This window comes from Camelus dromedarius, chromosome 18, assembly GCF_036321535.1.
Source record: "Camelus dromedarius isolate mCamDro1 chromosome 18, mCamDro1.pat, whole genome shotgun sequence".
NCBI lineage: Eukaryota > Metazoa > Chordata > Mammalia > Artiodactyla > Camelidae > Camelus > Camelus dromedarius.
Window position 1 is genome coordinate 9607184 of NC_087453.1, and position 13571 is coordinate 9620754.

The 13571-nt window shown below is 40.5% G+C and overlaps 1 protein-coding gene across 3 annotated transcripts in view; it reads right to left on the minus strand.

Annotated features, from left to right (window-relative positions):
* ARFGEF2 (ADP ribosylation factor guanine nucleotide exchange factor 2) overlaps positions 1-13571 on the minus strand; it is an 84190-nt gene that overhangs the window by 17207 nt on the left and 53412 nt on the right. For all 3 annotated transcript variants that reach the window (XM_010978636.3, XM_031433649.2, XM_064497010.1), the window contains exons 24-30: positions 10218-10258; positions 9946-10115; positions 5708-5859; positions 2513-2685; positions 1942-2102; positions 1255-1385; positions 979-1108 (exon numbers count right to left, since the gene is read on the minus strand). In XM_010978636.3, the coding sequence (XP_010976938.3) occupies positions 979-1108; positions 1255-1385; positions 1942-2102; positions 2513-2685; positions 5708-5859; positions 9946-10115; positions 10218-10258 (958 nt within the window). The remainder of the gene's footprint in view (positions 1-978; positions 1109-1254; positions 1386-1941; positions 2103-2512; positions 2686-5707; positions 5860-9945; positions 10116-10217; positions 10259-13571) is intronic.

Sequence of the window (13571 nt, forward strand, 5' to 3'; positions counted from 1 at the left end):
TCAGTGCTGCTTAAGGAAAGAAAAACTGAAAACAATTTTCCATGGACTATGGAACATCCACAGCTAGGAATGCTTTGCAGCCCTTAAAAACACTGCAGATGAAAAGTTACAGTTCTGGAAAAATACGTATTAAGTTAAGAAAGAAGGTTTTTACCTGTGGAAGACTGGAACTGTGGGTGTTTAATTTTTGCTTGTTTTTCTTTTTTTGTTTTATAATGAAGAAAACTTAAAATTACTTTAAAATAAAATTAGAAAACTGTATCTCTACTATGACCTCAACCATATCTGAATCATGTAGCAGACTTAGGGAAACTGGCCACATTAACTCTAATTTCTCAATGGAAAAACTATGAATTTTCTGTATCTTGCTAACATTCCTCATTAAACATGTTAATTTTATACCAGGGGGTGGGAGGGAATGTTGTTTCTAAAAGAAGGTGAAAAAATTACTCTCCCATCTAAAAACCATGGGAAAGAGTATCCTCTCCTGGGACTCCCTACCCCTAGAGGAGAAATAACAAAGACACACAGAGACGTCCTTTTTAAAAAAAAAAAAAAATGGCCTAATATTGCCAACATGATCTTCAACTGTAACTTCACTCAAAATCCTTTTAATGGATTTTTAAATGGACCAGAGACAATCCATTTTTTTTACTGACTGTTCAGAAGTCAGTATGAACCGAGTAAGCAAGAGGACCAGTGAGGTGCCTGCTGACCGGCGGGTCCAGTGCCCGAGGGCTGAGTCGGGAGACTGATTTATTCCCTCTTACGGTTCCCCATGTGGGGAGGGTCTCAGCACCAGTGGATACTGGCAGAACAGTGCCAGGAAGGGTGCTTCCACTTTCAAAACACACCTGAAATGGCTCAGTATTTAAGACTTTCGTGCACTCTGGATGACGATGCGACCCCAGAGGCAGACAAAGGCCAGAGGGGCTCTTCTCCCATCCCATCCAGGGTAACGCCTTGGTCATCACCTACCTCCGACTGCTGCTCGGGGAGTTTCATATTGTCAAAAATCCTGAACACGATTCTGAACAGGTCCTGCCACCAGTGCTTTTCAAAGGTGTGGCCATAGCTCTTCATGATCTCAAACATGACGGTGAGTCCTCTGGAGGAAACAAAGCCAGGCGAGGAGGAGGGAATGGGTGGGGGAAGAGACCAGCAGAGAAGAGGTGGGACAGCAGGGGCCGGGGGGGCAGGTGACTGAGGCTCTTTCAGTGCGGAAGGAAGAGGGGCCACCCGGGCACATGGTACCTTGTCCGTACATCCAGCTTGCATCTATTAATGATGCAGGAGAGCTCAAAGAGGATGGGGAACCAGCCTCGGACCCAGACTCTGTCGCCAGGAGCCACATTCATGTCGTCGCTTGTGTATTCTTGTAGCACCTACAATGAGAATCACCCCTCAGAGGCAGACTAAGCAAGTGAAGGGAAGGAACTGAAACAGAACGACACGAAATGCATGCCCTGAATATTTCATCTCCTAAAAATATCCATTTAGCAAGGGAACGATGAGAAACCCTGAGGAGACTGAGACAAGCCTGTCCCAAGGACACATGAACCTTCAGACCTTCGTGGGTTTTAGAGTGAACTGAGTGGGTGGATCACAAGAATCCTGGGGGCAGGAGGTGTTACTTTAAGAAAAGCAATAAAGGTCAAATGGTGATAGCAAAATATCCAGGATGATCCAAGAGTGTAGGTCTTTCTGGAACGTTACTGTAACACATATTACGTAAAGTAACGGCAGCGGCTGCAGCTGCTTTTACTAAGTGCTTCTATGGGTCAATAACCGTGAAGGTGCTTTACCTGGATTAACAGTTCTCACAACAACTCCAAGAAGCAGGCAGAAATAAAAGAGGAGATAGAAAGCTATTCGCCAGGAGCGAGGGTTTTTGCCCATGACTCCTTCCTTCACTGCCCGTACGAGCGAGGAAAGACGTACCCGAGGCCTCTCAGAGACGTATTTCCCACAGAAGCGGATGAGCCGAATCGCTTCCATGCTGGTGTCAGGGAAAGCAGCGTTGCAGGCAAACTCTGACAAGCACTTCACAGCATCTTGAAAGGAATCAATAGCCGCAGGGAAATGGTGCTGGAAAATAGTTGCTGGGGAAACAAAGGCATAGTTTTTATAAGACGAGGACCTAGAAATGAAGATTAAACACACACACACCCCCAGAGATGATTACTTTTGTCAAAATCTAAGAACAGCATGTAAGTATCTCTGGAACACAGAGCTTCTTATTAAATTATTCAAGAATGAATGCATTGAGTATAGTGTGGGCTAAACTAAACTGGTTCCTGAGCTCAAGCAACGATACAAGGGCCCAAATATTCATTCATGCAGCAAACATTTACTGAGTGCTGACTACGTGCACGCTTTTAAGCACATTATCACACAACAGTGTAGCTAAAACAAGGAAGCCCCTTTTGGGAGTAAAACAGATGGGAAATAAGTGGTCACCCTTCTAGACTTGCACGTGGGACATTAGTCAAGAGGGCACAGAGCCACTTACTGACGATGTGGCCTGTGGTCTGGAAGGCCAGCTCCACGATGTTCCCATCATGATCTGAGGCTGCCTGGTGGAACACAGCAAAGATGTTCTTCCAGCCTGAGCGGATGTTGGCCGCCTGGGAGTTCACCATCTGGGCAATGCAGCGAATCACCATGTCCCGGATGGTTGGAGACCTGAAGGAGGAATGGGGCAGGAGCCTGTCATCTGTACTTTGGACAGTGGGAAGATAAATGAATACAGCCTGTTGCTCAGAAGTAGCACTTAAAAAAATTTTTTTTAAAGCATGCAGTAATCCACATTTATTAAAAAAATTAGAGACAATGAGAAGAAAAAATACTAAGACAGTCAGTGTGGCAGTTAGTTGCCTACCCAGCAGTCATCCTCCCACCTCCTTAATAATAGAAATCTGATTTCTTCTGGGGAGCAACATGCCCAATCTCATCATAATAAATAGTATAAGACAACATGACAGTCTTGTCTCATGTGCCAGGCCCTCAATTTCCCAGCCTCCCTTGCAGCTAGCTAGAGGAGCTACATGACCTTCTATGGCACTAGCTTTGGAAGACATTAGAGTGGTTTTGGGATTGCAGGTTTGTCTTTCAAATTTCATCTGGCTTAGGATAATATTCATGCTTGTCTGCAGGACCCATATTAACTGATAGTAGGAAAGCTCATTTAGAGAAGGCAAGGAGAAAGTCAAAACAGAGTTAAAAATTGCCTAGAAGTCCACAAAGAAGATTTGCCACCTGCAGATAACGGAGAACTGACTACATACCTGGGTGACTTTAATACATAATACAAATGAATTCATGGTTGTTTCCCTTGTTGGCAATGACTATACATATTTATTAAAATGGGTTTTGCCTGATTGTTAAAATATATGATGACAATGTTTTGCAAAATGCAGGAAAAAACATTAAGGAAAAGATACCTTTATATGATGGTATGGTATTTCATACAGAGAGATACACCATATACTCTTTGTTATTACACTGTCTGTCCAGTTCTATAACCTGCCCTTCTCACTAAACAACTAAGCACTTCCCATGTTAACTTTGTGAGCATTTTAAACAGCTGCACAGTATTCCATGTTGGGGCTGTACCAATATTTACTCCATACTCTTGTATAGACAGGTGGTTTCTGGATTTTCAAAGACTATTTTGTGTGATTCACAGCATTTTGTTGTATTTCAAATTAACTCCTTAGGAAAGAGTTAAAGAAGTGCAGACTTACTGTGTCAAAGGGCACAAAAATATTAAGGTTCGTGACGCATACCACCAACATACTTTTGAAAACGTTACAGCAAGTTACAGATCCAACAGTGTCAGCTGGTGACATGTGACTCTAAACTTCCTGGGGCCCTTTTCAAGTGCTGGGCGGGCAGCAGCAGGATGGGCAGGGAAGGCTGCAGTTAGGAGATGAGGGATTCTGGTGCCAGGCAGGCTTGAGCACTCTGCTTAGCCCGGTGAGGTCTCGGACTCCTCGGCCACTCTCGACAGTGCTCCCAAAGGCAGGACAGCATTTCTGTGCATATGCTAGTATCAGGGCTGATGCCAGACTCTGGAAGGGGCTTAACTTTGGTTCTCCTAAAATAAGCAATGTTGTGAAGAATACAGACACCAAGAGACAGAGAGACATGTCAAGGAGACTTTTCTGCTGCCTTTTTAATTTGCTGCCCCAAAATTGCCCATGTTGGCTTAAAGCCTTTGAGCTTGTGAGCCTTCATTTTCTTTAAAAAATAAAATAATCCCAGCAGATCCAGAATATACTCTTTAGGGATAAAGGCAGGCATGAAGGGTGATGTCCAAAAGTCATCCTTGACATTTCTCCCTTTTATGTCCCATAGCTTACCCATCAGCACATGCTGCAGGCTTTCCTCTCAAAATGTATGTGGAATCCAGTCCCATGGGGCCTCGCCACTGCTACCTCCTCTGTCCAAACCTGGACAACTCCAATGGCCACCTAACTCATCCTTCTGCCTCTCGTTTTCCATGAACAAATTGCAGGATGATCCTTCAAATATGTCAGGCCATTTCACTTCTCTGCTCAAAGGCCTCCAATGGCTTCCATCTCTCACACAGAAGAAGCCAAAGTCCTTACAAAGGCTGATAGTCCTACAAGATTGGGACTTAAGCTTCTAGGACGTTTTGCCTTTTTCACTCCACACTCACCACATTAGCCTCCCTGCTCCTCCTTAACTATGCCAAGGACATTCCACCACAGGGCTTCTGCTCTTGTTCCTCCATCTGCTCATAACACTCTTCCCAAGACACAAAGAGCCACTCCTGGCCTGTTCCTCACCTTGGTTAAGGCTCACCTTACCAAACACACGTCAGCTGACTGCCCCACATAAGGGAGTCCTTCTATTTCACCCCGATACTGTGACTGAATGCTCTTCAGAGCAATCACCGACACTGACTCACTAAGCATTTTTCGTTTCTGTAGCTGTCTCAGTGGAATATAAACAGGGGTTTAAAAATATTTTATTATGGAAACTGTCAAATACACAACAGTAGACAGATAGGGTGATGAACACCTGTATCCCCATGGCTCAGCTGCAATGATCATCAAATCATAAACAGGAGTTTTTGACTGCTTTCTTTATTGCCGTACGCACTGAGAATAGCAGAGTTCTCAAAAAATACAGGCCAAGTGCTCACAGCAGGAAAAAAAAAAGTGACAATGAACATATGTATGTTCATGTATAACTGAAAAATTGTGCTCTACACTGGAATTAGACACAACATTGTAAAATTACTATAACTCAATTAAAAAAAGTAAAAAAAAAAAAAATACAGGCCAAGTGAGTGGATGAACAGGGAGTGCTTCGGAGGGACAGCTATGCTGGCTTTTTACCAGCTCCCCGGGGCAGAAATGCTGGGTCCCACAGTTCCTGATCCTGCCCAAGGATGCTTTGGCAGTGGCTCTATCTCCAAACTATGCCAGTACCAGCCCCAGTAAGGATGCATGACACACTTCCACTAGTTGCAGTGATGTAATCTGTAATCTTCTGGGAAAGGTTACATGTAGATCTTAGGGTGATTTAGTGACAATACATGTGAATCACAGTCTGCTCATTTTATTTGCTTCCACCAACAAGGGAGGAAAAAATTAATTGCGTGGTTAGTGTTAGGAGGCCTTTTTAGACCCCCAGTGGGGGTATGGCCAAGGGCCTGCCAGAACAATGCACGTACCTGTTTTTCTTCATGATATGCTCAAAGGGCCTCAGAAAATCTTTCTGGAAGCGGAAGTTGGCTAATTCTCCCTTCTCAAGAAACTTCATGGAGAGTTGCCTTAATGAGTCAACAGCAAAGATTGCCACATCCTCATTGGGGTTACAGCCGACCTGAGCAGGACAGGAGGCGAGATGAAATAGGCACAGTGCAGCAACGGTGGGTACGGGGCTCTGAACATAAACAATGGACAGCCTGCCTTCAAAACAAATGCTCTGGGATAAAACACCTAAGGAGAAAAAAAAGGTGTTTCTTGGCTATGACCTATATGGTTTTAAGTTTAACAGTGAAAGATCAGTATTGCACATTTGATTAAATATGCTTTCAAAATGTGCTATGTAATTTTTTAAAATTGTGGCAAAATACACAGAACATAAAATTTATTACCTGAACTATTTCTAAGTGCACAGTTCAGTCAGTAATGTTACATACATTCACACTGGTGTGCAACCAATCTCCAGAACCCTTTTCATCATGCAAACCTGAAACTCTACCCATTAAATAACCTCCACCAAGTGCTATTTAATTTTATTCAATATATAAAAGAGGTCAAAAGGCTTTAGAGTCTCTGTACACCCTCTTCATACTTTCCCATGTCTGTCACCTAAAGCAAGAAATTATAAATGAATATCATCAGCCTTGAAAAATCCAGCAGAAATATTGAGGCTTTTCAATTTCCTTAAAATTGTACCTATCTATGGTTTACCTACTTTTAGGGACTGGAGTTATGAGTATACATATTCAGTTGGTGCTTCTCAGATCTTTCCCTCAAGAAGAATCCCAAAGAGCAGAGCAAGGAAATGTTTCCCACTGGAAGCCCTGCCAAGGCATCGGGGCACTTTGCAGTAGCCTGCTCCAAGCAAGGAATTTCACCCACACGTGGTCTGACCAGAAAATGTTTTACTTTGAACAAAAGTAATGCTTCAGAGGAGGTGGGGCAGGTATAGCTCAGTGGTAGAGTGAGTGCTTAGCATGCACGAGGTACTGGGTTCAATCCCCAGTACCTACATTTAAAATAAAAACAAAAACAACTTAATAAATAAATTAATAAGTAGACCTAATTACCACTCCCCCCACAAAAAAACCTTTAAAAAATGCTGCAGTATCATTTGTAATAAAAAAAAAATTGGGACCATCAATAGGAAAATGGCTACATAATGGTATATTCATATACACAAAATAATATTTGGCAGTTAAAAAGGGAGAATAAATCCAGCCTTAAAAAAAAAAAAGGAAAATTCTGTCACATGCTACATACAACATGGATAAACCTTCAGGACATGATGCTAAGTGAAATAAGGCAGTTACAAAAAACCAAATACCATATAATTCCACTTACACAAGGTACCTAGAGTTGTCAAATTCATACAAAAAGTAGAACGGTGGTGGCCAGGAATAGGGGGAGGAAGGAATGGGGAGTTGTTTAATGGGTACAGAGTTTCAGCTCTGCAAGATGAAAAGGGTTCTGGAGATCTGCTGCAGCCAGTCACTAAATGATACATGTAATACTACTTACATTTTTTTTAAAAAAACAAAACAAACCAAGACAACATTATCTACATTTCTATGAGTACATACACATATATGTGCATCGAAAAATGGAAAGATTTACAGCCACATCTCATTTCATTGAGCTTCACAGATACTGTTTTTTATAAATTGAAAGTTTGTGGCAACTGTGTTGAGCAAGTCAACTAGTACCATCCTTCCTATAGCATCTGCTCACTTTGTGTCACATTTTAATAATTCTTCCAATATTTCAAACTTTTTCATTCTTATTATACTTGCTACGGTGATCTGTAATCAGTGATCTTGAATGTTACTACAGAAAGATTATGACTTGCTGAAGGTTCAGATGATGGTTTGCATTTTTTAGCAATAATATTTTTTTTATTAAGGTACATTTTTTTTAGACATAATGCTACTGCACACTTAACAGACTACAGTATAGACTAAGCATAACAATTTTATGCACTGGGAAACCAAAAAATTCATGTGATTCACTTTATTGCTTTGGTCTGGATTTGAATCCGCAGCATCTCCAAGATATGTTTGTATACTGAACTGATAAAAAATAATTAGCTTAGGGGAGGGTCTGTTGGTGATGAGGATGGTCAAAGGTGTTTTTTGCTGTAACGTTTTTTAAAATGTTCATGTAATATTGATGTAATTAGAGACTAATGAGAATATTACTCCCTGCCTAAAACTCCAGGAGGATTCAGGAATCCCTGCTTCAAGAATACACACCATGCTTACAGTGCAGCTTAGCACACCCTGGGAGCACACATGCCCTAGTTTAGAAGAAGGGAAACATGTGACTGTCCCAATGACTATGCTAGAATCCAGAGAGCTGTACCAGTCGTCCACTTCCTTAAACCCACAGATTCTCATGTGCTCCAGTTCCCGAGGGGAAACAGAACAGCTTTCTGAGCTGGTGGAAAGAATGATGAGCCCCAGACTGAGCAACTAAGTTTTCCACAACTTTGTGCTTAACAGCACTGATTAGATGGAATGGACATTTGTAATGAGGTTGACAACCACGACATGCTTAATTACTATCTGCCAGCCTAGATCCCAAGCTTGTCATAGGCTTGGATGAGACTACAAGGTACAGTCATGGTAATCGTTTACATTTTCTCTCTCAAACAAGTTCACATTAATGATGCCAACTGGTCCACCAAGAATTTATTTACCCAGAATTGTGGGAAACATGGTTGCTGAGCTGAATGACTGCTTCAGCTGACAGTGATACTATTCACTCAACAAACAGCTGCTCTGGGTCATGTGCAGGCTCTCAGGGCTGCCTCCTCACTGACGGCTCAGATGAAAGATCACCTCTAGAGAGGCCTGACACATCGCACTACCTGATCCTTTACCATCAGTAATTTTATCATAAAACGCAAATGACCTCCATTAGGGCAGGGACCTCATCTGTTTACTCCCTGCTACAAGGCACTCTGACAGTTTGTTAAGCAGATGGTGTGCTTGGAGGTGCCTTACTTTGAGCTGATAAGGAAGCAAAGTAAACAAAGAACTCTGATTAGCTGATGGACCAAGTTAGAAGAAAGATTACATGTGACAATGCCTCATTTCAGTGAGGTTCTAGAATAGCTGCCTGGGAGAGACAACAGTGCCCAACCCTTCCTAATCCACACTTAGTGACATCACATTGCTAGCTTTCAGTTGATCGTGGTGGGGCATTTATACCACAGAAATCGGCAGATGCTACAAATCATTTGCCAGCACTCTACTGCTTGTTCTGTATCCCAATGGCAGATTCTTTCTTTTTTTGGTGGGTGAGGGGAGGGGGTTGGTAGGCTTTTTTAAAATTTATTTTTAATGGAGGTACTGAGGATTGAACCTAGGACCTCCTGCATGCTAGTCATGCACTTTACCACTGAGCTACTTCCTCCCCTCTATGATTTTCTTCTAGTCAATGTAGGAAGAGCAGTTCTCTTGTGGATACGCTATCTTTTATTAACACTATTTTTAAGCATTTACATTATAACTCTGTATCTCCAGGCCTAAGGAAATTTTTTTGGAATCATGGACCGTGTTTTGGAAGGAAACAACAGTGTTATTAAGCTGTTAGTTTTCCCTTATAAAGCAAATGACATTACAGATACAGACATACACATAATACGTATATTGATTTCACTGGTTCAATATACATGTGTCTGTATGTATACAGTGAAACCCCTAGTGGAGAAAGGCCTGGTTTTCTCTCAGTAGTTGTCAGTTTTAGGGCACAGAAGTCTCTGACTTGTTTCTCATTTAAATAAATGTTAGTTTCCTTGACAAAGGTTTCAGAAGAGCGGTGGCCATGGATGCCAGAATACAAGGTAGTGATGTTTATAGTGAAACTATATGCAACATAACTTAATCTTGGGTCATCCAGAAGGTGCTTCAGGATTTCGCAATGCTTTCAAACACCAATACATTCATCTAGTGACTGTAACGATTTCTGTGGTGTTAGTGTACATCCTAAATATGGGCTATTAAAGTAGTTTTGATACCGATAGATTTTTAATTCATTCTTCATGAGTTCTATCAATAGATAAGGATACTATGAGCTGTTTTTGACTCCACAGGGAAAATGAATCACAGGCACCTAAACCCTCATCATTACTTCTTCTTTGACATTAGTTGCCTGTCTTTTTTGGACGCTGATAGGGTGGTTTTTGAATCTGAAGGGTTACCTTATTGAAGTGATCTCCAATCACATGCCATATTCGGGACCACTGCAGTCGGATCCGGTTCATGTTGTAGTATGATATCTCCACAATCTTCTGCAAGCTGAACATGCGGGGATGGTGGGGGGAAGCCAGCTCGTCCATGGACACGGCACACAGCCAGCGGACAAAGTCAACTACAGGCCAGACCCAACAACACATGCGAGGCCTCGTTAGTAACGGTCAGACAGTCACAACACGAGGCTTCTGTAGTTGTCACAGGTGAGTCAAATACGTACCTATTGCATTTCCATCCAGTCTGGTTGACCCCGTAAAAATTCTAGGAAGAAAATTCCAGACATAATAAAATAAAAATTAGCTATGGAAGCAGAAGTTTCTATTTTAAACACTTAGAAAAGATGGAAAGGAAACATTTCAGGTCTGGCACTTCCACTAAAATAAATGATGAGGCATCAGAGGTATACAACTGGTCAGTGAGCTGAGGTGGCAGCAGAAGTGCTTATACTGATAGAAAGAGGAAGTGACACAGCAAAGGGATGGGGGGAAGAGTCAAAATGTAATATAGCGTGTAATGTCACGACAGTGGAGTGGCTGAGTGATGACCTTAAAAAGCTGCTCCTCCATAAGAGCAACAATCAAAAAACTGGAAAAAATTTTTAAAAATCAACTTTTTCAGAACTAAACTCTGGAAATTACCAAAGGCCTAAAAAATGTTTATTTAAAAAAAATGGTTGAATCTCAGTATAAGTAACAAACTGTGGTATTTTTAACTTGGTCTATTTCCACTATCTCCAGCTTCATAGGAGCCTTGAAAACCAACAGCTTCAAAGTCACAGTAACTGAACTCAGGAGCATGATAACCACTTGCGAGAACAGAAAAGTCTTGGAGTGCCCCCAAAACATCATTCTTTGAGAACTGACATTTACAGGATTTGTAATCTTTTGACCTAACTCGTACTTCATTCAATGCAAACAGTCTTTTCCCCCAGGGGCCTTTTACCAAAAACAATCAGTGTTTAGCACTGTAGCTTACCCGAGGTGGCAATAACAATTGGGGCAAACAAAAAACTGGCCAAAAACTTAAAAGGAAAAGCTGGGAATGAAATGTCCATAGGTGGCTTTAAAAAGCTCCAACACATTCCTGGGACTCTAGACAGCCATTGAGTGTGTAAGGCTTTGCACACACCCAGGAAAGATATGATAAGTCCCTAAGCTCTCATTTGGCTGGCCTTAAGGCTCTCCATGAACAAGAAGTCAAGGCAAAGGCAGAGTTGTAAACAGCTTGTCTGAGCAGCAAAAGAGAGCCCCAAAATGCACACAGAACCCCTCAGCAAAGGCCAGGGGATCTAACAGTCCCGGGAATCTGTCCAATTCTTAGCTGACCACCAAGGCTAACTGAGCAGAGACAATGACCACATGTGAAAAGAATATAGACTTATATAAGTAGCTTAACAAAATCACTAAACAAATTGTAAGGACAACAACAACCAGCCCTGAGCAGGAAGTGGAGGATCTGATACCCAAAGTTGCCACATTGCATTATTTAAAATGTCCAGTTTTCAACAAAAAAATTGCAAAAAATGCAGAGACAAGAAAAGATGGCCCGTTCACAGTAAAAGAACAACAGAAACCATGCCTGAGGAAGCCCAGGTTATTAAATTCACCAGAGTTTTTCAGTTAGTTACTCTGAGTATGTTCAAAGAACTAAAGGAAAATATGAGGATAATATCTCACCAAATAGAGAGTATTAATAAATACTCTAAAATAATAAAAAAGAACCAAATAGAAATTCTGGAGTTAAAAATTATAAAGTTGAAATGAAAAAGTCACTGGAAGGGCTCAACAGCAGTTCTGAGCTGACGGAATAATTAGTAAACTTGAAGACAGGTCAAATGAGATTATTCAATGTGATGAACAGAAATAAAAAAGAACTTTAAAAAATGAATGAAAAATGGAAGCCTCAGAGACCTGGGGGACACCATCAAGTATACCTACATACACATAATGAAAGAGGCTGAAAAAATTTTCAAGAAACAATGGCTAAAAACTTCCCAAATTTTTTATGAAAAACAACAATCTACACATTCAAGAATGTCAACAAACTCCAAGTAAGGAAAACTCAGAGATCAACACTCAGATATATCACAATCAAACTGTTGCAAGCCAAACACAATGAGAAAATCCTGAAAGTAGTGAGAGAACAGACACATCACATATAAGGGATCCTAAATAAGATTAACAGCTGATTTCTCATCAGAAACAACGGAGGCCAAAAGGCAATGGGATAACATAGTTGAGGTGCTGAAATTAAGACTATCAACCAAGAATTTTATATCAAGCAAAACTAACATTCAAAAGTGGAGAAATTAAAATATTCTGAAATAAATAAAAACTGAGGCAATTCATTGTGAATAGATCTGCCCAAAAGAAATACTAAAGGAAGTTCTTCAGGTCGAAATGAAAGGATAACAGATAATAACTGAAATGAAGAAATGAAGAGCACTGGTAAAGGTAACCACGTAGGAAATATAAACGATAATGCATTTTTTGTCTGTAACTCATTTTATTTAACTGATTTAAAAGACAATAGCAAAAGTAGGAATTACAAATGTGCTAACGGGCAAAAAACACGAAGACATAATTTTTATGACAATAATAGCACAGAAAAGGAGGGAGAGAACAGGAGCCAATTTCATATTATTAAAATTAAGTTGCTATTCACTCAAAGAAGAATATTAAAAGTTAAGATTTATTAATCCTAATCTTCAAGGATCACTAGGAAAATAACTTTAAAAAGACAATAAAATTAACAAGGGAAGTAAAACAATACACTAAAAAAAATCTCTTTACACAAAACACAGCAATAATAATGGAGACAAGGGAACAAAAGAGACATAACACATACTTAAAACTAGCAGGTATTAAATCCTATCTGCTAGCAATTACATTAAATGTAAATGAATTAAATCAAAGGAAGAGGCTGGCAGAATGGATTAAAATAAATATGGTCCAGTTATATGCTGTCTAAAGAGATTCACTTTAGAATCAAAGACACAAGTAGGCTGAAAGTAAAAGAACGGAAGAAGATACAGCACGCAAACAGTACCCAAAAGAGAACAAGAGTGGCCGCACTAATATTAGACAGCAAAGACTTAAAACTAAAGTAACTGCTAGAGACAAAGATCACTTTATAATAAAATATTTAATCTGTCAAAAAAAAAAAAACCTCAATAAATATATATGTATCTACAACAGAGCCCCTAAACAATGAGGCAAAAAAGACAGCACTGAAAGGGAGAAACAGACAATTCAACAATGTCCAGAATCGGCAAACCCACACAGGCAGAAAGTAGGTCAGTGGTTACCAGAACTGGTGGGAGAGGAAATGGGGAGCGACTGCAATAAATGTGGGGCTTCTTCATGGGGTGATCAAAATACTCTGAAATGCATTAATGGTGATGGTTGCATAACTCTGAATATACTAAAAACCACTGAATTGTACATTTTAAAAGAGTAAATCTTATGTGAATTATATCTCAATTTAAAAAAATGGAGTAGCATACAAAAAGGTACTAGGCAAAATTGCTACTGTCTGCTATCTGGCTAAGGCAGAGAAACAGGAAAGAAATGTG